Raw genomic sequence first — 26,285 nt, forward strand, 5'->3', positions numbered from 1 at the left:
GTTGCCTGTGCCTGCAAACCAATAACACACTCCCTCTCATGTTCTATTGCTCAATCATCATTCGGACTCATCTCCAGACTACACACAATTCACATTGTCTCAATTTGAACTGCTTATATGGATCTGTACTGATGATCATTGCTAGCGATCTTACATGAGTATGGCTGTCTGGCTGGATAATACTCTACCAAAAGCAGTATGACTGATCGCTGCTCAGCACTGCCAAAGCAGCCAAGATAGCAGGCAGTTGCTTCTAGCCGTACACTTTCTCCTGACAGTACCACTGCACAAACTACCCCACAACCTGACACAGAATAACACAAATGAACTCATACACACACTTTAGACAAACAACAACAACTCATTTACATTCAAATCTCTCCTGCCTGGAACGTGACACTTCCCAAGAGCCTCCTAACACAGGCCTGGCCAGGCCTCCCATGGGAGCACAAGCCATATCAGTACGCTACAGTACAAAGGAAATCCTGCCCTCAAAATAAACACACGAGTCAGGACAGGTAGCTTACATGTCTTATCCTGGTTTATTGCTGCATTACTTTAAAAAATGCACTGTCAGATTTACCACCAACATATTTACTCATTTGTAAATGAGGATTTCAGGCAAGTTTTGATTCACCATTTTTGTGATGTGAGTCCTGGCTGTGCATTTCCTTCATTTACATATGAGAGTAGTAATAAAACAGGCACAGACATGCCTGAACCACTCTGGCAGTAAGTAAATAATTCAATTAAATTAGATTTTCTACAATATTTGGTCTCTCATGTGACAATTCACACATACATACATACATAACTGATACACATACTTAACTGATTGACCACTGCATTTAGAAGGCACCTTTTGATCTGTCTGGATGAAGCATAATATCAAAATCTTTAGAGGCTGTTGTTTGAGTACAGAGGAGAAAAAGACAAACTTCAGATTGGCAGATTTAACTGGCACTATACTTAAAATGGTCTCCAACTCAAGTGGTACAGCCCCAGTTTGCTTATTGTGACTAAATGTTGTACGGTAGATAGAGATAGATAGATAGAGATAATCAAGCCCTGCCTTTATTAAGCTCTTTCAAAATGAACCTTTTAACTGTGTCTTTGGTCTTATTAAGTACAATTCATCACATATAATTTAAAGACAAACTTTTTGTTTTCCTGTAATCTTCCATTAAAGTGTAGTGCCTGACTTTAAAACATTTGATTTTTGATCACATCACCATGTATCAGCAGGTGGAGAAAAAATTCAGCGGCACTGCTGTGTCTGATCCACTCTTACCAGTGCAACACACACCAAAACACCACCCCCACATCAGTGTCACTGCAGTGCTGAGAATGATCCACCACCCAAATAGTACCTGCTCTGTGGTGGTCCTGTGGGGCTAACAAAGTGCACAGAGAAACAGATGGACTGCAGTCTCTAATTGTAAACTGCTCTTACGTGGTAAGTGCGACTGAAAAAATGGACAGTGAGTTTAGATACAAAGTATGTTGATTAATGAAATCTTAAGGGACTGCTCCACATTTAGTCTTAACCAGTAACATTTTGATTGGCTTACCGCTTGGTGCTTGATGAGGTTCCTGAATAGAAGCCTGTTTAAAATACTACTACTACTTTTACTACTACTATTACTACTACTACTACTACTACTACTACTAATAATAATAATAATAAAATAAATCAAAATTAAAAGAAAAAATCCTGTTTTGAAAATGTAATGAAAAAAAGGTATTAACCCTTTTCACTACACACTTCTATAACCTGAGAATGGCTCAACTGAATAATACTGTATTACTGAATAATAAGTATGTAATAAGCCTGGGAATTTAAGGAGTTAAATGACAGAAATACTCAAGTAAAGTACTCGAGTGAAAGCATTTAGCTAGGTCAGAGACATTATTTAAATTATTTCACTTGCAAATACATCACAGTATGGAAAGAAAATGTGTTATGATTTCTGATATACTGTCTTTTATATTAATGACTATAATGGTACTGACTGTACAGCAGTGCTCTTTAACAATGCTGTGCAAGTATCTGAGTTACTGGACCTAACTGGCTAACAGTTCGCATTCTCCTGCCAAACATTTTTTTTCACCCGGTCTCTGAAGGATAAGGGGAAAAAACAGCACCCATTGCTGGTCAGATCAAATATAGCATGCTAATTGTTAGCCACTAAGCTCCCCGGTGAATTTTTTTACCTGGTCTCTAAAGGGTAGAGGGAAAAAACAGCCGCACCTTGCTGGACAAAGATGGTGTAACATACTAAGTGTATATTTTATTCCATATGTTACCTGTCTGGCACAACTGTGGGGAAAGAAATTGTAAGGTTGTGGCTTTCGATGGCTGGGATTGTACGTGATGCTAGAAAGATTTCTTTCCAGCTTTTATTGGTCTGTTATATAAAAACAAATTAAGTGGACCTCAGGAATGCAGTGTATGTATGTTTTATTCTTCTCCCAATTACATCTGTTAGAACATCATGTATGATGGCTAATAATTGATTTAAGCAGTTAACTTTCAGTTTGATGTGATTTATAACAATATCATATTTTACAATATAAATATTGAGTACTGTAATTAAGGCAACCGAGGAAGGGAATAAACACTGCAGCATCACAGGACATCTGTAGGAACCCTCAGGAAGAAGATACAAATCCACATAAAAAAAATCTTAAGAAACTTTCAGGAATGCAGACGTACAAGTTTCTTGTAGGGTTGTTTTTGTAAAAGGATCACACAAACCACTAGAAATCATACAAAACACTGCTGCTAAGATTTGTAGCACAACATGCTTTCCCCACAAACTGAAAACGGCATAGGCCTAATAACACAAATGCAGTCCTTGCTCAAATCCTTCCTCTACATGCATGATAAACAGACATGTACACATGGATTAAGGATTGTTTACTCGAATACACAAAACACATCACACTGCTCATCAGTAGAACAATCTCATTCAAAAACTAGCTCTAAAAAGTTTTGCAAGGTAATATCTATACATATTATTTACACAGAATCAATAAGAGTACTGAGAACAGGTCCTTAAAAAGCTTCACTAGAAATTGTAGAAATTGCTGCAGAATGCAGTTTGCACATTAGTTTAATTTCTGGGCTGTGCTGTAGGGATGGGCATTTGAACCATTTTTGCTGTTTAAATATGAGCATACGTAAATAAACAAGCAGTGTTCAAATATCCTAATGAGAAAGCATTTTATATTCCTATGCATAAAAAACAGAAGGGTTGACATTCAGCAGATTGTTTCATCTACTGAATGATCTTTGTGTTTCAGGTATATCAGATTACTAGGGAGTATTAATAGGGAGTTCTTTTACTGCAGGAACAGCCTCTACTCTTGTGGGGGCTTTATGCTAGAACCTACAACATTACCATGAGGATCTGATTGCATTCAGCCTCAGTGAGGTCATGTACTGATGTCGATTGATTAGTTCTGGATCACAAACACTTCTCCAACTCATCCCACAGAACACTGTTCCTCTGCTCCACATTCTAATGCTGGAGGGCTATATACTCCTTTAGACAGACTCAGAAACAAAAACATAGTAGTATTTTTCTATGGATATCATGCAATTAAATATAATTGCACAATTCAGCTCTTTCAGGAGCTGAATTCACAAATTATAAGGGGTGTCTGGATACTTCTGGTTTGAACATCTTCGGTTAAATGGCATGTTTTGTTGAGAATTATTTTAAAATATTGTAAAACTAAAAAAAAAAACAAAAAACTGATGTGACACTATCAGCTGCATGTGTGATTCAAAACATATATGAAAGTGAAAAGACAGCCCAATGCATGATTTAATTGTTTTGTTCCAACCTACAGATGACATAGTCCAACTGCCCATTAAGCAAAAAATACTGAGGTGGAGTTTGGACCTCCACACATTTGAATCACCACACCCATCCCTCTTCAGATTGGAAATTAAACTGTTCTTTTAATTTTCTTGACATGAATACTTCTGTTTCCTGAGAGCTGAGAATATATGATGTATGAAACAGTCCATTTAAAGCATACACAGTTTGGCTCAATCACAGGGGATCCCCAAGGCAGTGCTTTTTCTTCATGTAGCTCCCAAACTTTTCTTCTCATGGACCTGGATAAGAAACCTTGTCTTACTCCCCTGCTTCAGTCTTTCAGTAAAGGGTGGATACACTGGATCTTTCAGGCCAGTCCAGTCGGCTTAAAGCAGATCCAAGCAGATTTTATCTACTGCCACCATGTTCAGTCTGTAAGATGGTCATGTGTGGTTCTTCTCCTCTCCGAGTTAGAAGCAGCATTCTCTGTGCACCCCTCATGCACTGAGTCCATGTGCCCTTGCCAGCTCATTTCAACTCTTGTTAACGCTGTTGCTTTTATTCTTACACTTCTGAGCCCTTCTATGTAGTAAGCAGCGATATGAAGAGATATCTTTGCAAGGAGACTCAAAGGACAACTTTCTGTATGAAAACTCAGTATATTAAATAGAAAAAATACAAAATTGAGAGGGGTAAAAAGCAAATGTTAGTTGCAAATATGTATATCAATATGTACAGATTCCATGCTTCTGGTTGGTCATCACTGAAAGAGAGCAAGAGGAGAAAATGTTGTAAAATGAATGACAATAATCAGAAGGATTATGATAAGCCATGACTCATACACTGAGAGGCCAGGTGTTTAGAAATACCTTGTACCTACATCATTGGCCATTTTATTAGAAACACATACCATATAGGCAAATTGTGTAGGTTTTCATTTATAGATTATTATAGATGAGTATAGTAGCCAAAAATTAAACTCAAGTATAAGTATTGCTGCTTTAAAGCCCCTGTAAAACATGGTTTCATATGTTCAACTTTTTTGTTTTAATAGTAAAGCTATGCTGCAGAAAAAGTGTGTAAGAGTGTGTTACATTTAAGAAATATACATAAGTTAATACAATTTAATGACAGATAAATACCATAACTGTGTGGGCGTGTCAGAACACAAGTGACTGACAGTGGCGTCTGTTGACAACGATGGTGTAATAATCTTTTGTAACAAGCAGTTAAATAATCTGCTTGCTGGCAGTTTTGGCTGGGACAGCAGTCACTTATTGTGAGAGAGAGGATCATGTGTAGCTGACGTATACATATATCTAACTCTACTAGTTACTTTGTCAGATCTGATGTTCCCTGTGCCAAAAAACTGTCATTTTCAAAATCTCTCAACAGAAAAAGACCAACAGCATTCTCTCTCTCTGCCAGTTCACTGAAACATCACAAAAACTATAGATAACAGTTTCAAGACAAACATGAAAATGAGTAGATGGGCCTTTACTAATAATTATTTAAATGGAAGTAGAAGTAGTAAGTAATCATTTGAGGAAGAACATAAGCATATCTAGTGAAAAGATTATTGAAAGTGGTGATCAGAAGATAAAAATTTGAAGGTAACAACCAAATCTTAACAGTATAACTGGCTACTGAGCAATAACAATATAAGATACTGACTAACACACCCAAACAGGTGATGTGCTCCTGTCTTCAGCAAATATAATAAACCAAGGCACTTTTCTAAGTACTGGGGCAATACCCTACCACGTTTTGAGTTCAGAACGCTTGTGTCAAAAACAAAACAAAACAAAAAAAAACACTGTTCTCCACAAGCAGCACCAAAGGAAGTATATCCAAAAATGAATTTGAGTGAATGTTTTGCCATTTGTATGTGTATGTATATGCATATGTGTATCTTTCTCACTGCTACTGCACTAAACTAAGACTTAATGTTTGTTATCTGAGCTGCACCCAATGCAGCACGCAGGTCATAACATGAGCACTCCCTACACACAAAACCCAGGATATTATCAGGATACTTTGACATGGTTTGAGCTTCACTTTGTTCACACATGCAGGCCAAACAGAATTCTATTGGGACACATGCATTTCTGCTCAGTGCCTTTTTTATTTCTGAATCATGTGTGAAATTCTCTCCTGCAAATTACTTCTCCCATAAAAACAGAAAATACTGACCATAAAAACACAAATGTTCTGCTTTGCTTTTGCATGAAAGCAGCTGTGCATGTATGCAGGGTAGATTTCTAACTCTTCTCTGTACAATAATGTACCATTTTCACTCTGGAAACTAAACTAAAAAACAAAACTAAACAAAGGGTCACAGAAATGTTCTATATTCATGGCTGTAATGAAGACGTCTTTGCATTTTCTTGTAATGTATCAGCTTCTGTTCTCTCCTTGTAAGTTTCTAGGTGTTGTTTGACTCTATCTTTTGTTGATGTGTAACCCCTTCCTGCTTAAAGTTCCCAGGTGAAAGGGCATGTGTTAAAGGGTCTTTAAAACATTCCACTTTTTATTAATAGGTTTACTGGTTTATTGGGATATGTTATTATATTGTCACCATGACATATGCTACAGTTGTATACAAAGGTTTGGGAACTCCTGGTCAAATTACATGTTTTTTTTTTCCAATATGTCAATACATAATAATTGTACACTAAATGTTGCTAAGTTTGTTCACCTCAGAGGATGTGTTAACTAGTTTTCATTCAGAAAAAATCAACAAACCATGTAATTTGACCAGGGGTGATGTTGTGTAGATACAGTTTAAAAAAAATTCGAATCATTTTATTTCACCAAGCAAGTTCCACATACATGGAATTTCTCATGGTGTGTGTACACATGGAAATGTTAACTTTTGCCCCACCATTTTTGGAGGTGGGGAGCTACCTCTGAACCATTGGATCCCAAACTTTTGAAACTCTCAGCCCACACAACCACCCACAAAAGCTTTCTTGCCTGGACCATTTGTTTCAAATGCAAGCAGAATGCAAGAATTCTACAACTTTTTGTAGCCATTAATCCATAATGGATTATTTTTATAAGATCAAAAGAAAAGCATTTCACATTGACTTGCATTTAATATTTAAACATATAGCTATTCTGCTAGCTAACAGCTAGCTATTCTGGTCATGGTAATGCATCTGGATTTTGCAAGATCAATCACTCAATTTGGCCCAAATATTTAGGTATTGTGAAAGTTTCATGAACATAGTTGGAAAAATAGTAATTTCACTTTCAATGATTGATGTAATTTTATAGTCACATACACTATACTGTGTTTCTCAGCCCTCCCTGTTTATGTGCAGCCTTTTCTGTATGTGCAAACTGTGTGACACTGAAGGGTAGACTGGAAATTTGTAATATGCTGGAGTGATACATGCACTTAATTATCTGATGAGTGCAGAAAATCTGATTTTGACAGTAGCACATTTACATTCACTTGGGTAACCAGACAATGGGGAAACTCCGGGTCTACATGAGTCATGCAGTGATCCAATTTGTGCTTTACAACTGGAGAGTAAACTTACAGAAGAAGACGTGACATCTGTCTTTATATCGCTTTACTTGAAAATAAGCAATGTAGAAGATGAACAATTTTTAAATCCTTAATTTCGTCAAGAACGTTGTTGGTTTCAGTTTCGCTCTATCTTGTAGTAACGGTACTTGCCTTTTTCTGGTATAGTGGTCTGTTTCTGCACATACACAGACTGAGAAATTCTAATAGAAACCCAGGTAAGAGTTTGCATTCAGTGAGAAATCTAATGACTGAGCTGAAATCCAGCTCTCTTTATCAGATTTCTTACCTGGAGTTCTAGACCTTACTCTGATCTATGAAATCAGAGTGTGCTGTTTACACATTTACTGTTTACATATTGAATAATCAGGTAACTACAGAAATCCGATTATAATTGGATTAGTAAGTGCATGTACACACTCTCATTTGGTTTCAACCAGTGTTCAGCATTATGTTCATGTGTTTGTGAAACCATAATCCTTAAATAAATGACCCTGTTTTTTGCTACTCCCTTTGTTCATAATGCTTTATTTTTGAATTAGAAGTAAGCTGTATTTACACTACAGTACTTTTGATGTTTTATTTTTCCAAATAATTATCACAACATTAATATATCTCATATTTAAAATGATAAGTTTGGTAAAATGTCTATATATTGCAATTATGCTTTGTGATTTAAAAAGATAAATAAAAAACCATTACCAATGTCCCCTTAGTAGAACCGCCATGGCCCACTGGGGGGCTGTGGCCTACAGATTGAAAATAGCTGATATAGACCACAGGACAGGGAACTGCAGGAGAGCATTTAATAGCATGCACTTTTATTTTTCCGTTCAACAAGCAACATTTGTGCCATGATTCAGAAGAGCCAGAGCAAAAATATGTTGTTATGAATATGATTATAGTTCATTTTCAGTATCCAAAACCTCCAAGCTTCATGTTAATGTATTTAAGGGAGCTCAAGTCTCTTTCGGAGGAGCTAGGCACTTCCTGGATCAATGTAATTCGAACAGTATTGTGACTGTTTGTTTTGGTTTCTATGGAATTTGTGGTCGCTCTGTTATGCTTTACTTACACAATGAAAATGCAATCCGACTCATAGTTCACTGTATGTTTGTAACTGGCTGTGTTTGGTTGGTAAAACAAGTCATCACCCATCTCTGCTGATTATCCATCTTTTGCTCCACAATTTATTGCCAACTACTCCTCACAATATTTTTTGGATGGTAGTCTCATAGTGGTGAACGGGATGAGAAGGAGGCTAATAAATTGGTTAGCAACAGACAAATATGTAAATAACAAATATATAAATAACGGCTATAGTCAGCAACTGGACACCTACAAGGTGCACCTTTGTGGTAGGTGAATCTGATAAAATGGCTAAATGAGTGTATCCACAAGGTAGGTGTAGCTAAATAACTGGTAAAGTATGTCAAAAAGTTTCAGTTACAGCTCACTAACCTTGTGCCAGCATCCTGGCATCGGAAGTCCATCTCGGTCCTAAGAACAGAGAGAGGAGAAAGAGGTGAATAAGTTTTATGATGGACTGTGATGAAGAAATGTTCAGAGGAACAATACCCCAAATATTTTCATAACACACCACTCACGCCACCAGAGATTTGTTGTAATGTAGGGGAAGACACCAAATGATGTAGACACACTTGATTTGAACCACTCCAAAGATCAAGCACAAGACATCATGCTGTAACGCGGAGTGAGGAGGTGGACGCATACGCTGAGATAAGCGAGATTTATGAAGGGCAAATCCAGGGTCACAATTGGGATGGTTTTCTTGTGGGTTTGCCTCATAGTGCAAGGCTTAGAAGTGATTTAGATTTTTACATTTAAATTCAGCTCAAATTAAAATTTACAGTGCTACCACATTCAGTATCTCTGTCACACAGTAACCCAAAGGCCGGACTCTCAAAGCTTCATGGAGGTTACCAACAACAGTTATCGCATGTTTCCCTTAAAGGGGAAAGCATAATTGAATTATCAAGATGTAAATGGCATCATTTAGACTGGTTTGATGCAAACTGCTGCAATGATGTGGATTTCTTTATAGCGGTGGTGATAGGAACCAAGGGTTTAATGTCTACAATACAAATAATGTCCATTTTTTAAGAATCACTGGACAAGCCAGTGCTTAGTGAGACTCTAGAAATACAATGGTTCTAGTGGTTTACGACTGTCCACAGTACTTGGAGAATCCGGCCCTAAAGTTGGATCTGAATTCCTTGCTGTATGAGACTGACCCCATGACTGTGTGTAGGAGGACCCACTAGACCATAAGTAGCAATGATTAGCAATAGTAGAACCAACATGAGCACAGCACAACCAGAGCACAAATACTGTACCAATGGGCAGGGGGCATCTGGAGTGGCCTCCCCACCATGTTCTCTACCCTCAGTGGATTCCTGTCAGTGAAACCCAGCCATGTTAAACCTGTCACACCACTAACCATCTACAACCAGCAACTGACTAAGAAAGACCACAACACTGATAATGTGAGCTAGGTTGGACAAAGCTTGGGCTGTCACTGCTCTCTGAAAATAAAAGACTTTTAAGCAAACTGATCACAAGCACTGTAGAAGCAGTGGAGAAGAGGATGAATAACATACCACAGGACAGGGCTGGTCCAGCCCTGGAGGCCCCTGCTCTCCTTTTTGTCCTTTTAGACCCTTTTTCCCCAGTGAGCCTCTTTCACCCTGAAAGAATTGGAAGTGGGCAGGGAAGCAGCATGAGCGGAGATTTATATCTAATACCTCAAGCTATTGAGCTTCCAGGGTTAGGTAGTCACAGAATATATGTACTGGCATTTGGAGGTTTGACCTTTTGACGTTGGTTACATATCCAAGATAAAGAAAACTGTATTCCATTACAGTTACAGAAAAAATGACAGTAATCAGATCACAGGTACAGTATAAAAACAGGGGGATTACCAGCAGGATTACATTCAAACGCTGTTGGTGTAGTGTAGTGGGCTTTCTATGCTGTAGACAAGGGTTCAATCCACTGCCTGGGTAAGCACCCTACACTACACCAATCAGAGTCCTTAGGCAAGACTCTTAATGCTACCTTCGTCGCTCTGGAGAAGAGCATCAGCCAAATGCCATAAATGTAAGAGGGAATAGTAAGGTCCTACCTCCAGGAGGGTTTTATTTAGCCAATTTATAGACAATTTAGTAAATATTTAATTTTTTAAGCAGAACAGCAGTGCTTTCCTGAAGACACTTGAATCAGTTGTTTACCTGGTTTTATATAACACCTGATTTTCACCTTTTATAATGATTAATACTCACTTTATTAAGATTAAGTGTCTGAAAAGATGATTTCTACCTGATTGACCTTTGACGTTGGTTAGTTTTTCTGTTATTGTACATGTGATCCATTTTTTCACCTTTACCATTTGTGTGAGACACAAAATTGGTCACCTCTTATCTGTCATTCTGTTTCATAAAACAGTTCAGCTTTCCTGTTTGCCTTGTGTTGAGTTAAATTCTTGCAATTTTTCTCTTGTTATTATTTAATGACATGACTTTAACAAAACAAGTAATCCAAAAGTAATGGAAGATAATCAGATTTGGTTAGTTTAATATAGTAATCCTCTGAATTATATTACAAGTACATTGTTTAACAGGCAATCAGTAATCTGTAACTGAGTATATATTTAAAGTAAGCCTCCCAACAAATGAATGAATGAATATATTGCTAGGTTGATATTTAGTATTTTGACTAATTCATAAAACAATTAATAATGATAATAGTGACAACTACGTCAGTAGAGTGTGACTGTTTCTCTAGCAAACCTTTTCTCCTCTGTCGCCTTTGCTGCCCTTCTCTCCTCTGAGCCCAGGAAAACCCTAGTAGAGGAGACGCAGGGTCAGTAAAAGGCGTGATCCAAAACAAAAACATATTTGTAAAATGCTGTATAATTATGTGCCCAAAGCATACTTACATCTAATCCAGGCTCGCCTTGCTTTCCCTGTCAGCACAAACAATAATTGTATGTGAAATAATAAAGAGATATATTTCTTTAAACTTGTCATTGATGGCTTTGGAAAGATACAGACACTGACCTTTTCACCTTTTGCACCCGGTAGACCAACCAAACCATTAGGGCCAGGAAAACCTTGAAGACCCTGAAGAGAAATAAGGACAATATCAGTCCAGTCTACAGGTCAGTTCAATCCTTACATGAAGATATTCTAAAATTGCAATTGATCCAATTGTGTCTCCTTCCCGAAAAATGAAGTCAAGCAGCCAAAGTGTGTTTGGTTGTTTAGGTTTGCACCAGAACTACGAGGCTAGTGAAGCTACAAGGTAATGCAGTCCTATACATGTGCTGGATACAATGAAGTGAAAATGGTCTTGTTCCTGGGTTAGTGAATAAAACTGCTTACTCTCCCCAAATCCCCACAGTAGAGAAACACAGAAAAACTAAAGAATTTATTCATTTTTTTAGGAAAATGATCTGACAAGTAAAATTGTCTTTAGGCATGTATCTTCTGTTTCTCAGTTTGAGATTGTCGTAACATTATTATAAAATTATTTAACTTATATCTAGATAAATTAACTTTAATTTAACTTATTTCTTTCTTTCTTTTTTTAAACTTGTTTTAAGTGATTTTGTTAAGTTAAATTATCTCACTGTATTGGCAGATCATTTTGCTTGTTTCAAACATATTTCTTACAATCAAGATGATTTTACAAAATAGTGAGATAATATGATTTACTTAAATCACTTAAACCATAAACAGACACATACACTTGTGGTTCCCTGGACGAGGAATGGAATGTGAGTGTGAGGTGACAGTGCTACCTACTGTGCCACCATGCCACCCCTCACTAAAACAAATAAATATTTAACTTAAATAGTTAAATTATAATTTCAAAATGAAAGAATGAAATAAAAAGCAACTCAGACCAGAAATAGTAAATGTAATTAAACATTTACAAAAATATGTGAAATTATTTGCTTTATATCTGTATATCTTGCACTGTGTTCTGTTGAAGTCATTTAAGTAAGTTTATGTGATTGGATAAACTACAGTACAAGATTGCCACAGAGGCCAAACTGGTTCTTCTTCATGTATGTTGATGATCTGTTTTAATATTAATAGTTTTTTCCACAGAATTTATTTAACAGTGCTCAGTTCGGTTGGCTGAGACGCTTTGTTGTGTTGGCAACCGGACTGTGGCTTGCCAGAAGATGCCCTCTGATGCAGGTTATATATTTGAGCAGCTAGTTTACGAAAACTATGTGTTGCTGCTATTTAGTTGGTCACTAAGGCACAGAATACATCTAATAAATTTGTCAACTTTTTTTATGTTTAAAACATTAACATTTTAGGGGGCAGTCTTTGGCTGGAGGTTAGGGAACCAGCCTTGTGAAAGGAAGGGGATCGACTGGAAGGTTCGATCCCCTGAGCCCACAAGACATGACTGACGTGCCCTTGAACAAGGCACCTAACCCTCAACTGCTCTCCAGGCACTGCAGATAGGGCTGCCTACCACTCCGGGCAAGTGTGCTCACTGCCCCCTAGTGTGTGCCTTCACTAGTGTGTAAGTTGTGTTTCACTGCACAGATGGGTTAGATTGTGGAGGTGAAATGTCCCCATTGTGGGACTAATAAGGGTCTCTTAACCTTTTGAAACTTCAGACACCAAACCTCTGATTGATGACACCTGGGATAAAGAACAATGTTGATCTATTTTTAAGAACTGATCTATTTTTGAGCAGAAGATCACACTTTTGAAGTGTGATCAAGTGCTTGTTGGTCATGCATAGAAGTGAAGCTATGAGTATAGTGAAGTACTGTAACAGAAGTAGCAGGGTAGGAAGCTTACCCGCGGTCCGGGGAGGCCTTTCTCTCCTGTATCCCCCTTCTCTCCTTTCACTGCCTCACCTGGCTCCCCCTGATTCCAAACATAAACATTTAGATTCACCACATCGTTATTCCTATATAAACATAAATCCCAATCTCAAATGTTTCAAAGTGCTTTTGCTCTTTTTTAAATGCCACCACAGTCGTACCTTCTGGCCAGGCATTCCATGATGCCCCTAAGAAGAAAGCAAATGGAAAATATGTTTATTTTCTGTGATGAGGCTTCTTTGCTCAATTAATCCAGTTCTTTAAAATAAAATGAAATGGTTCCAGTGTTTTACCATTATGCCCTGTGGGCCAGGTGATCCAGGAGGCCCTGGGGGTCCTGGCAGTGAGATGATCTGAGCCTAACAGGCAGAAGAGCCACACTCACTCAAGCTTAGGCTTAAAGTATGTGAACTGAAGAAGCAGAATCATGAGGGGAACAGGATAGATTTGGCACCAGCACTACTTTTGCAATATTTCTATGTATGTTAACATTTTACTGTAGGGTGCAGTTCATAAGGACAATAGACAACATCTATCGGAATAAGCATTTGTAAACATTTATGTAGGCCTATGTCAGTTGTCATGACAAGTTTATGTAGGTATCATATAGGTTTAAGAACTGTGCCCTGCAGTAAAGTGTTACTCTTTGTACCAAATACCGTACTGTTAGAGATCAACTTTCATTTATTCAATTTCTGGGCAAAACAGCCATTAAGTACAAGTTATTAATTTTGATATGAACAGATATGAAGAGATTAAATATAAGTAAATTATATATAACAATCAGTAAAAGCTGATTAAAAGTGATTAAAAGATACAGAGAAAATGGGACTCCTAACAACCATGCAGGAACTAGTTGAACATCAAAACTGTCACCACCAGATAAACAGCACATTCATCTTTGAGAGAGGGAAGAAAATCCATCCATCCTCCACTGTGAGAAGACAACTTAACATTATGAGACTGAAAGGATGTGAAGCTGTCAAGAAGCTGTTGCTAAGAAAAGGAAGAAAATTTACAAACCAAACAAAGAAGCTTGTAGTGTTCTCAGAACAATGGAGTCCAGAATTCAATACCAGTAAATATGTTCTGGATTATTTGGATCATGTGAAGCAGAAAATGCAATAAAATTTTAAGAATAAACTTGGAAGGTGTGGAAAAATACTGAAAAATACTGAGAAATATTGATGTTATATTTAGTTGTTGAGGCTTCAGTGTAATTTCCTGTCAAATACATAGGTTCTCCTCTATATTCTGACACAGAACAATTAATAACTTGTATTTAATGGCTGTTTAAATGGAAACAAAATAAGTGAAGCATAGTCTCTGCCATTCACACTGTATTATAAGACTCAACAAAAGTTTGCTTCTTCATTCAGACTATCAGTTATTACTACAATTTTGGGCATTTTCTAGATTTTGTAAGTAAACATAAATAAACATGGAAATCTAAAGAAAGTTGAATGTGTTTGATATGACTTGATTGTCGTCAAAACTGTATGGGATTGTACTTTTAAATTCCATGATATGAAAAATGTCTACTCCATGTGTATTAAACAATTCAACTGACCAGATTGTCCTCAAGTCTGGAGTCTCCTTTCTCCCCTTTCTGACCGTCAGCACCCTTAAATAAAGATGCATGTCATTATCAGCAATCTACTCTTGCAAATAAAGCATTCTCCGCTTCACAGCATAAGCTGTACTATTATTTATTTATTTTCAGTGGTGGTCTAGTTACAGGTTTAGTGGTCTTACTCACCGCTGGCCCAGACACACCCATCTCTCCCCTCTCTCCCTTCTCTCCTGCCATTCCAGGCTCTCCTGTCTCACCCTTCTCTCCCTTAGATCCCTGTGGAGAGCCATGAAACAGTGTAAGGCCAACGGTGGTTAGATAAGTTAAATCTCTAATTCAATCTTTATATATATATATATGAGACAATATACATTAGCGAGTAGGTTTGAAATCACTGTTTAAAACATCACAGGCTTTGCATAATTTGTAGGATATGAGAAAGATGTGAATAAATATTAGGATGTTTTGATTGTGTCCAGAACTGTGTATAGAGCTATAAAAGATTCTAAAAAGGCTGTAGAGCATAGAGGATTAAGTTATAATAATATCTCTCTGAAAATCAAGTCTCCATTCGCAGGCTTACCTGCTGTGTGCCAAATATTTCTCAGTGGATGCCACAAAATTTTCTACAACCAAATCATAAAAAACTGAAATATTGATTTTTGGTGCTAAAACTCAGAGAAAAATGCTCTTCATGAGAAACTTGGTTCTTTAGCCAAGTTTATATACCAAACGTGAAGTATGAAACCTGGATGCAATCTTAGACTCTGAACTCTGTTTTATCCCGCATGCAAATACAGTCACTAAAGTAGCTTTTTACCTAAATTAGGTAAAAGTAGGTTTGTTATAAGCAGAGTTGATTACTTTAATGTTCTAACCACATCCACTACAACTCAAACAAAATGCAGCAGCACAGATCTGTAAAAAAAAAAACCACCCCCATTTTGAAAGAACTGCTCTATACCCTGTATCTTTCAGAATACATTTTAAAGTTCTGCTACTACTTTTTTTAAGGCACTAAATGGCCTTAAAGCACCTACATTACCTCAAATAGAAAATATCTATCTGTTTGTGATCTATTATGTTATACTGGCCTTCTGCAAATGCCTTCTGTAAAATAGAAACTGTGTAGAGGCCTCTTTCAGTTATTATACTTCTAAACTGTGGAATTCTACCTTATACTAGATGCTCAAGCGTGCTCACAGTTAAACATTTAAAAAACATCTTGAAGTCAGCACTGAATTTAAAAGTCTACATCTCTTTTTTACGTCTGACTTAAATGACTTCAAATGAATACTTGTAGTTTCTACTATTACTGTTAGGCTTTATGACCTCTGTAAAGCGCTCTGAGCTGTCACCAGCATGAAAAGTGCTCTATAAATAAAGATAGGATTACTATTATGATAATGATTATTATTAAATCAATATTCAACATTCACCATATTTTAAAAGTGAGATCGAATAATAAAAGCTGGTAAATTAGATAATTATTCATTTAATATTGTCATTTAGTTTTATCATTTAATGCACTCTTGGTTAAAGAATTGTTAAATTATTGAATAATACACCTAGAAATGATAAATAGTTTGTAATGTTTAAATCCCATTGTATAAGTTACTGTGTATACAATTACAAAAAAAAGTGTTAATAAGGCAAGTGATTTAAAAATATTGAACACTGTACCTGTTTGCCCTCAGATCCAGGTAATCCAGGAGAGCCCATCTCTCCCTGTGAACACAACAGGTTTCAGTGGATTAAAATAAATAACTAAAATAACAAATCTCTAGTGAACTGTATGAGGTCACATGTGCTTAGCATTTGTTTTTTTTGGCATACTTTATATCTTCACTGTCATAAGAAAAACTTGAAACAATAACTGGAGATACAATATAAAAATAATAAAAGTTCTTATGAAAGAAGTGACACGTTACTTCTGTCCTGTTTTTGAGGATGTCTTTTACCTTTGCTCCTTGCTCTCCAGGAGGTCCTGGTGGACCTGGCGGACACTGTTGACCCTGCAGGAAAAAGTTTGTACAAAACATATAAAAATGTTTATGTTTTAAACTAGGCCATTTAATAGTTGTGCAAAATAATATGAGGCATTGTGGGATTTTACATGGCTTACAGGGGAATTCCATAGATTTTTTCAAAATCATTGTTAAATTCAGTGTTTGTGATGTAAACACTGAATTTCATTACGGTGGTGACTGAACGGTGGAAACTATTTTGTCTTCTAACACTCTACACATACCTCTCCACTATGAATAAAGCTTAAAATACGCTTTAGGCCAAAACATGCTTTATACATCAGACAGTGTATTAATAACCATTTTATGTCACAACCTTATGTGCTGTTGTTTCAGAGGCCTTACACTTTTTTAGATATGTGGTTCCATTCAGGACTGTGAACTATTCTGATTCTGCAAGTTACTCTAGAACAAACCATTGTACACCCACTTTGAATAACATTGTTTATATCACACTGTTTTACTGATGCAGAGATTTAGAAATTTTGGTGGAATTTCCCTTCAATCTGAACCTTACCGTCGGGTCTAAATGTGAGTCAATTTCACCAAAGACCCCAGGAGGCCCCTGGATAGAGGAAGCAAGCAAGATAGAGGAAGAGCAGGTGAAAAGGAAGAGAGAGAGAGAGAGAGAGAGAGAGAGAGAGAGAGAGAGAGAGAGAGAGAGAGCATATCAGTGTAGATTAGGGTTTCACTGAAGGGTTTGAAGCATAGCACTATGATAACTTATAAAAAAGGTTCATTAGCTTTATAGATTTAGGACACAGCCCATTTACCCTTGGTCCCGGAAAACCAGGTTCTCCTCTCTCCCCCTGTGAAAGCAGGCATACAGCTGAGCTCATAATGTAATACTGAAGTACAAAATGCAGCTAATGTTATTTAATTTGATTCATAGGTTCTCTGTGCACCACAGTAACATTTAATAAGCATTGTACCTTTATGCCCGGGAATCCATCCATGCCTCTTTTCCCCTCTTCACCCTGATCTCCCTACAGAAGAACAAGTGAATTTACCTTGGAAGCCAATACATCAACACAAAACAGCAACACATATAGATTATTCTACTGAACTGGTTGAAAGTCAGAACTGAAAAAACTTCACTTTTAACTCATTCAGACTTTAGACAAAATTCCTATTGCTTTGAATGACTGTATCTTTTTTTTTAATTAAAACAAATGATTGAGCATGGTCCGCGACCCTGACGGAGAAGCGGATTAGGAAATGGATGGATGGATAGATTGAGCATGGTGAATTGTTATTGGGCTTCTGTGCTAGTCATGGATTGTCCATAACAAAAAACAAATTCGAACACAAGGATGTTCATAAGTGTACACGGTACCAGAGCTCGACTGATCGACTTTGTTGTTGTTTCATCTGACTTGGGACCATATGTTCTGGACACTCGGGTAAAGAGAGGTGTTGAGCTGTCAACTGATCACCATCTGGTGGTGAGTTGGATCAGATGGCAAGGAAAACTGATGGTCAGACCCAGTAGACCCAAGCGAATCGTGAGGGTGTGCTGGCAATGACTGTCAGAGGCTCCTGTTCGGAATGATTTCAACTCCCACCTCCTGGAGAGCTTTTCTCATGTCCCAGGGGAGGTAGGGGACATGGAGTCTGAATGGACCCTGTTCAAAACCTCCATTGTGGAAGCTGCCAGGCATAGCTGTGGCCAAAAGCTTGTGGGTGCCTGTTGGGGCAGTAACCCAAGAACCCCCTGGTCACCACCTGGACACCAGTGGTGAGGGAGGCCGTCAAGCTGAAGAAAAAGGCCTTTATGGGCTGGATGGCCCGAAGGACTCCCGACTCAACAGAGAGGTACTGACAGGTGAAAAAGGTGACAGACGCAATGGTGGCAAAATCCAGGGTGTGGGAGGAGTTTGGCGAAGCCATGGAAAAAGACTTTCGGCTTCAAGGAGGTTCTGGACAACTGTCCGGCAACTCAGGAGTGGTTGGGATGGCTGTGCCCAAGCAGTATTCGGCAAGGGTGGAGAAACACTGACTTCAAATGAGGATATTGTTGGTCGGTGGAAGGAGCACTTTGAAGAACTCCTTAATCCGGGAGACATGCCTCCCTCACAAGAGTCAGGGCTGGAGGCCTCTGGCATGTCAAGCTCCATTTCCCTGGTGGAGGTCACTGAGGTAGTTGGCGAGTTCTTCAGTGGCAAGGCTTGGCAGTGGCAAGGGGTGGATGATGATTCGTCTGGAGATGCTTAAGGCTCTGGATATTGTGGGGCTGTCGTGGTTGACGCACCTCTGCAATATTGCATGGACCTCAGGAACAGTACCCTCGCACTGGCAGATCGGGGTGGTGGTCACCATTTTTAAAAAAGGGGTGTGTGCCAACTCTCGGGGTATCACACTGCTCAGCTTCCCTGGGAAAGTCTATGCCAAGGTGTTGGAAAGGAGACTCCAACCAATAGTTGAACCTCAGATTGAGGAGGAACAATGCAGATTCCGTCCCGGCCATGGAACAATGGACCAGCTTTTCACCCTCTCGCGGATTGTTGAGGGGGCTTGGGAGTTTGCCAACCCAGTCTACATGTGTTTTGTGGATTTGGAGAAGGCTTACGACTGAGTTCCCCGAGATATCTTGTGGGAGGTCCTCAGGGAGCATGGGGTACAGTTGCTACTACTCCGGGCCATTCGATCTCTGTACTCCCAGAGTGAGAGCTGTGTTCGTATACTCAGCATTAAGTCGAACCCTTTCAGTATTAGCGTTGGGCTCTGGCAGGGTTGTGCCCTGTCTCCACTCCTGTTCGTGATATTCATGGACAGGGTGTCAAGGCGTAGCCAAGGTCAAGAGGGCATTAGGTGTGGAGGCCAGAGGGTGGCATCTCTGCTATTTGCAGACGATGTTGTTCTTTTGGCTGAATCACATGGATGCATCCAGCACTCACTGGAGCAGTTTGCAGCTGAGTGTGAAGCGGTTGATATGAGGATTAGCACCTCCAAATCTGAGTCCATGGTCTTAGCCCGGAAAAGGATGGCATGCCCACTCCAGGTAAGGGGAAAGGACTTGCCCCAGGTGGAGGAGTTTAAGTATCTCGGGGTCTTGTTCATGAGTGATGAGAAGAGGGATCGTGAGGCTGGGACAGGTGGCAGCAGTAATGCAGTCACTGTACCGGACTATAGTGGTGAAGAGGGAGCTGAGCCATAAGGCAAAGCTCTCTGTTTACCCTCTGTTCTACATCCCGACCCTCACCTATGGTCATGAGCTGTGGGTAATGACCGAAAGAATGAGATCGTGAATACAATAGGTGGAAATGAGCTTTCTTTGCAGGGTGGCGGGCTACACTATTTGATAGGGTCAGGAGCTTGGCCATCCGGGAGGAGCTCGGAGTAGAGCTGCTACTCCTCTGCATTGAGAGGAGCCAGCTGAGGTGGTTCGGGCATCTGATTCGGATTCCCCCTGGACACCTCCCGGACCTGCTGGAGGGATCTCCAAGTTGGCCTGGGAGCGGCTTGGGATCCCCAGGAATGAGCTGGAGGAAGTTGCGGGGGAGAGAGTCATCTGGGATTCTTTGATACTACCGCGACCCTATCTGGATTAAGCGGTTAACGACGACAACGATGATGATGATGATGATTGAGCATTCCATTTTGACACTAACAAAACAATTATAACACTACTGACAGTTTACAAAATGTATCAGTCGTGATTGTTTAAGTAGCGACATTTTCATAATTTCATAATTTTGACAGCTTTAAACAGTTGTACATACAAAATCATATGTTTTATTAAAAGCAAAGTGTTTAATTAAATGCAGAAAATATGTGTTTTACTAGTGACAATTGTTAACATTACAAACTGATTTTCAGACTTTGGGACACATTTGTCAAAACAGTGGGCTAACTGCTCACCATGTGACCAAGATTGACAGGGATCAGTCTCACCTCCTGCTGTCAGCTGTAGGGGTGGGATGTGGCTAAAATAAGACTCTGCTCATAGACTAAAACTCAGTGTTTCGGTGGTGAGATGAAAGCATGTTATTTTTTAATTTAAAATGTTAAACTTATGATAAATCTTTGAACTTCACTATAAATCAGAAATATTTTAAAAAAATGTAAATATGTAGGTAGTTAACACTTGGGACAGGCAACTCTGAACAAAGTATCGTATAAATATGATTTTTAATGTTTTAGGTTTTTACTGTGGGACTGCAGTTTGAACTCATTTGGTAGAATGTCCATATACTGTGCTGAAGTTTACAACTAGTTGACTGTTACAATCACCTAATGATGGGCATTCTACCTAAAATATAGCATCATAATACTTGGATGTTTTCACAATACACTGTGTGAATTAAGATATTGGCCCTATGATCAAATCTGATCATAAATTGAGCACACATTAATTTCACTGACGGATTTGTTATTCATCAGTTTATTCTTTGCCGTATCTGCACAATCAAACTCTGGTAAAAGTACATGTAAATTTAATTGTAATATTTTAACAGCCTGTTTTGTGGTAAAATAATTTGTGGTAAATAATCTAAATTATTGTCAACAATAATATCAGCAATAATAGTAAAAATCTAAAACAACAGTGATAATACTGATAACTTTGCAAACAGCAATCTTGTAGAACATGTAGAGCTGCCACCTGTGTAAAAGATGACGAGTCTTCCTCAGCATCTAAAGCTGCACCAAACTGCTCCAGTGTTAGCTTTAGCATTATCTCATTTGAAAGGGTACATTCTCTCACTCAACAACTTGGCTTTAACACCTGGTGGCTAAAATATCTCCCTGGTTTGATTAATAAAATATTGGTTTCCAGGATAGTGTTTGGTTAAATTGGGGTGCAGCCACATTTGGTCAAATGTCGAACTTGTCAGCACTGAACATAAAAAGTCAGTTTATTTTCCTAGAAAAATGTTTATATAAACTTTGTTTGCTTGCAAGTTTAATATTTACTCTTTAACTAGTTTTGGTCTGTTTGGATAGTGCTACAGATAAATGGTGTGAGCTGATAAACATAGCAACAGAAAGAGAGGTGGTATTGTGTTTTGTATTTAGCATTACTGTGTATCATATTTAGCACATTGTGTATCATATTTAGCATTATTGATTATGAAACATTGTGTACTGTATTTAGCATATTGTATATTGTATTTTGCATATTGTGTATTATATTTAGCATACTGTGTACTGTATTTAGCATATTGTATATTTTATTTTGCATATTGTGTTTTATATTTAGCATACTGTGTACTGTATTTAGCATATTGTATATTTTATTTTGCCTATTGTGTTTTATATTTAGCATACTGTGTACTGTATTTAGCATATTGTATATTTTATTTTGCCTATTGTGTTTTATATTTAGCATATTGTGTACTGTATTTAGCATATTGCTGTTGTCAGAAGAAAACCTCATATCTTCAATTTTGACGTTTTTCAGTTTTTGACATAATTTTAAAATTCTTGTTACCTTTTCCATTGTATGTAAATTTTTTTTTAACTAAAAGAAATCACCCAAATGACTTTGAAAAGTGTCTGGTTCCACTGACTTACATGAAAAGTAAAGCAGATTTTTTCCTTCTCCTGTAAAGTTACCACTTTGGAGATGTGAGGTTTTCTAATGACAACAGCAATATTGTGTATCGTATTTAGTATATTTGTTTATTGTTCTTACCACATTTTATCATATTTACTGTGTATTGTATTTAGCATATTGTTTATCTTACTTAGCATACTGTGTATCATATCCCTGCAGAAGAAATCAACCTGGATCAGCATTGAATTCACAAGCTGGTTTATGCTGATTCTTGTTTGTCTGGTCCTGCTTTAGCTGGTCACCAAGTATGATCATGCTGGTTGACAAGTGTACCAACATCCAAAACACAACATATGCTGGTTTTGTTGGTGACCAGCATATTAACTTCCTTTGTTGCTGACCAGCATACCAGTATCTAAAACACAACACACTGTGTTTTGCTGGTGACCAGTCATGCTGGTCTATACTGGGATTTAGCATAGCGTGTATCATACTTTTTTTAGTGTCATTGCACATCATATTTAGAATTTGTTTATCATATGTGATTGTGTATTGTATTTAGTATACTGTAATATATCACAATAAAGATAGCAATAACATATCTGCCCTGTAATCACTTTTTACAATTGCACAATTGTTGGAAGCTTGATAATTTATAAAACAACAGCATTAAGCCTACTTTAAGCCCTGGAGGGCCCTGAAGTCCAGTCATGCCACGCTCTCCAACTTCTCCCTGTATGAAAGACCAGACCACACACTGCTGACCACTCAGTAACCAAAACGAGCTTAAATATCTTTTTCAAACAAGGACATTATCAAAAGAATGATGTTGAAGGACTTACCTTTATACCAGGTGGCCCTCTTGGACCCTTTTCAAAAAGAGACAAACACAGTTATAGTTATTCAAATACTAATGAATTAATTCATATTAATGCAAAATAAAATAATGGTAGCACTATGTCACAGCAAGTTAAAAATACCTACTTCTATCCCATCCTTTCCAGGAGGACCCTGTTAGAAAAGCAGAGGCAGTATTAGCCAACGGGATCATTCACTTTCAACTAAAGAAAAAAAAAACAGGTGAAGGTGCAGTTCTGTTACTTGTCCATTAGGTGTCTCTTCACAGCAAATCTACAAAAACGTAAGCATGAGTTCCACAAACTGAAGCATGCTGTACTTTCTGGCTTTCTTGCGCAATTCAATGAGCACCACTTATGAAAAAAACCCCAAATAATAAAAAAATCCCATAAAGCCACTTTAAAAGTAAAAATAATAACAACAAAGCCCTCCATTCCGGCAGTAGATTATTCAGAACTCATTCAAGCAATAATGGAGAACTTTTGCAGGAAAAACAAACACAAAATGTACTCAAACACAGATGAAAACAACTGCAATCAAAATGACTTCTTGCGTATTTTTCTCTCAGCTGGGTCAGCACCCAAGGTGTGATGTGGAGCCAGCTATCCAAGGAGCCAACAAACATACTTGTAACAGACGTAACCCTGGTAATAAATGGTCTGTTGACAGGCTTGAATCCAGCAGACGCAACCCAGACACCATCTAGCGTTCAGGCCTCTGGCTTTAAGTGACCAGAGCGTGTCTCATTGCACAATTGGTTGGGCAGCACAGAGCCTCGGCGTCAGGCCTTTAGCTGCTAATGAGGTGGTTTCACTCAGACAAAGATAAACACAATTTGCAAGACAACAACAGGAAATGGCCCCTGAGCCTCTGACCCTGAAACATCTGCTCACAATATGGGGGAGACAGAGAGAGAAAAGGAATGAGAGACTGAAGTTTGTTTCAGTGATTGCTTTCGTGAAGATGGAGATGGCATATACAAGCAGCACCGTTTGACAACTACCTTTGATTTTGCACTTTTACCTAACATGATTGTGTATTTGTCATTACTCTCATGTCTAACACAATTAGAAGCCCACCAGACAGTGTTTCTGACAGCTAAAACTACTACATCTTTCACTCTGTTGAAGAAAATCCAAGGTTTTGAGTCTGGGTTCCCCTCTGTGTTTCTTCTTCATGCCCTTAAAGGCTTCCCACTATACAAATGAATTGAACAAAACTGGAATGAACTGAACTGAATTGCTATCAATTTTAGTACATGTGGGCTGTTTCATTCAAAAACTGAAAAGGTAAGTCCACAATTGCTTTCATTAATGCAGGGTTGGGAAAGCTACTGAAAAATGAGTAGTTAGCTACTTTGTAGCTACTTTCCAAAAATTTGTACAATTTAGCTACTTTTACAGAAAGAGTAGTGGCTACTTTTTAACTACTTTCAAAGCGCGATTGTCAGAACATTTGTGAATCTCCACCTGACACACCAAACAGGCCCAACTGACAGTGTGAACAAGACACTGCATTTGATCCTGTGCCAGAAAGAAACACACAGTTGAAAAGCTGCAAATATACAAAAAGATCACCAAAAACCAACAAACTTACACACCCAAAGGTATGATATCAACAAAAATTAAGACTAAATGCAAAGTCAAGCATTCCAAGTTTTTCCTAACAAAAATCAACAAACATAACCAACAAACCAGAGGATTTTGGGCAAAGTGTTGTAAAAGTGCCCAATTTAAACATTTCAGCAAGATTCACTGATCAGGCATAACATTAGGACAACTTCCTTGTTTTGATGCTCATTGTCCATTTTATCAAGTCCACTTACTGTATAGGTGCACTTTGTAGTTCTACAGTTACAGACTGTAGTCCATCCGTTCTCTGCATACTTTGTTAGCCCCCTTTTACCCTGTTCTTCAGTCATCAGGACCCCCATGAAAAGCAGGTACTATTTTGGTGGTGGATCATTCTCAGCATTGCAGTCACACTGATGTGGTGGTGGTGTGTTAATGTGTGTTGCGCTGGTCTGAGTGGATCAGACAGTGAGTGGACAGAGTGTTTAAAAACTCCAGCAGCACTGCTGTGTCTGATCCACTCGTACCAGCACACTAACACACCACCACCATGACAGTGTTAATGCAGTGCTGAGAATGGTCCACCACACAAATAGGACCTGCTCTGGGAGGGTCCAAAAGGGGTCCTCACCACTGAAGAACAGGGTAAAAAGGGGCTAACAAAGTATGCAGATGGATTACAGTCTGTAACTGTAGAACTATGCAGTGCACCTATACAGTTAGTGGAGCTGATAAAATGAACAATGAGCGTAGAAACAAGGAGGTGCTCATAATGTTATTCCTGATCGTCATATGTACAGACATTCACATTCAGAGTCTTTATTAAACTTCAGCAACACTTCAGCCTCAAAACCCTCATCATTGACTCTGACTCTGTTTGGGGTGAGAATCAGGCCTGAATAATCTCTCCACTGCTGCAGAGCTGCTGCAGCTCCACAGCAGAACCAGATTTCATTTCTAGGTAAAATAACATAATAATCCTCCTTTACTATAAAATCACAAAAACACACAGTTCTAACACAGTTTTCACAATAAATGGTCTTACACGCTGGAGATAACGCATAACTTGAGTTTAACGCTGACGACTGATGCAAGCTTAGAGATGAACATCGATCATTTAGAGATGAACGGAGTTATTTACATTTATAAATCACTCTGGTTTGCTGATACGTTTAATTTGCAGCAACTCGCAAAACTGAAATCAGCTTCTCTTACCCCTGCTTCTTGTTTGATTTCTCCCGCTCCACCTTAAATGGTGCAGCAGGACAATCTGGCACCTCAGGCACCATTTAAGGTGGAAACGGAAAATTTGAAAGAGAAGCTGGAGGATGAGAAGCGACATCAACCTCATAAAAAGCCAAATATTGAGAGACATTTTACAAGAAACTTGTGGACAGGTTTCCCGAGATGTGAGAAAAACGACTGAGTTAAAGGCTGAGCTAAAGGTTAAAGCAGAGCAAAGTAAGTCTGAGTTACTGAGTTGCAATTTAGGGAAAAACAATATTTGAATAGGCTGGTT

General features: G+C 38.3%; 1 protein-coding gene across 3 annotated transcripts in view; it reads right to left on the reverse strand.

Moving 5' to 3' along the window:
- Positions 1-2,444: 2,444 nt before the first annotated feature.
- The window catches only part of LOC108441032 (collagen alpha-1(XXIII) chain), a 143,223-nt gene continuing 119,382 nt past the window's right edge, over positions 2,445-26,285 (reverse strand). The window contains exons 12-30 of one of the 3 annotated variants that reach the window (XM_017720297.2): positions 23,322-23,348; positions 23,180-23,206; positions 23,017-23,070; positions 17,773-17,826; positions 17,614-17,649; positions 17,358-17,405; positions 16,775-16,828; positions 16,497-16,541; positions 15,000-15,089; positions 14,811-14,864; positions 13,534-13,599; positions 13,402-13,428; positions 13,215-13,283; positions 11,445-11,507; positions 11,324-11,350; positions 11,175-11,228; positions 9,987-10,073; positions 8,827-8,865; positions 2,445-4,593 (exon numbers count right to left, since the gene is read on the reverse strand). In XM_017720297.2, coding sequence (XP_017575786.2) covers positions 4,591-4,593; positions 8,827-8,865; positions 9,987-10,073; positions 11,175-11,228; positions 11,324-11,350; positions 11,445-11,507; positions 13,215-13,283; positions 13,402-13,428; positions 13,534-13,599; positions 14,811-14,864; positions 15,000-15,089; positions 16,497-16,541; positions 16,775-16,828; positions 17,358-17,405; positions 17,614-17,649; positions 17,773-17,826; positions 23,017-23,070; positions 23,180-23,206; positions 23,322-23,348 — 924 coding nt within the window. In that variant the 3' untranslated portion in view covers positions 2,445-4,590. Of the gene's footprint in view, positions 4,594-8,826; positions 8,866-9,454; positions 9,783-9,986; positions 10,074-11,174; positions 11,229-11,323; positions 11,351-11,444; positions 11,508-13,214; positions 13,284-13,401; positions 13,429-13,533; positions 13,600-14,810; positions 14,865-14,999; positions 15,090-16,496; positions 16,542-16,774; positions 16,829-17,357; positions 17,406-17,613; positions 17,650-17,772; positions 17,827-23,016; positions 23,071-23,179; positions 23,207-23,321; positions 23,349-26,285 lie in introns of those variants that run through there. The other 2 variants (XM_037545650.1, XM_037545649.1) reach the window with 2 other exon arrangements.

Source organism: Pygocentrus nattereri, chromosome 16, assembly GCF_015220715.1.
Source record: "Pygocentrus nattereri isolate fPygNat1 chromosome 16, fPygNat1.pri, whole genome shotgun sequence".
Classification (NCBI taxonomy): domain Eukaryota; kingdom Metazoa; phylum Chordata; class Actinopteri; order Characiformes; family Serrasalmidae; genus Pygocentrus; species Pygocentrus nattereri.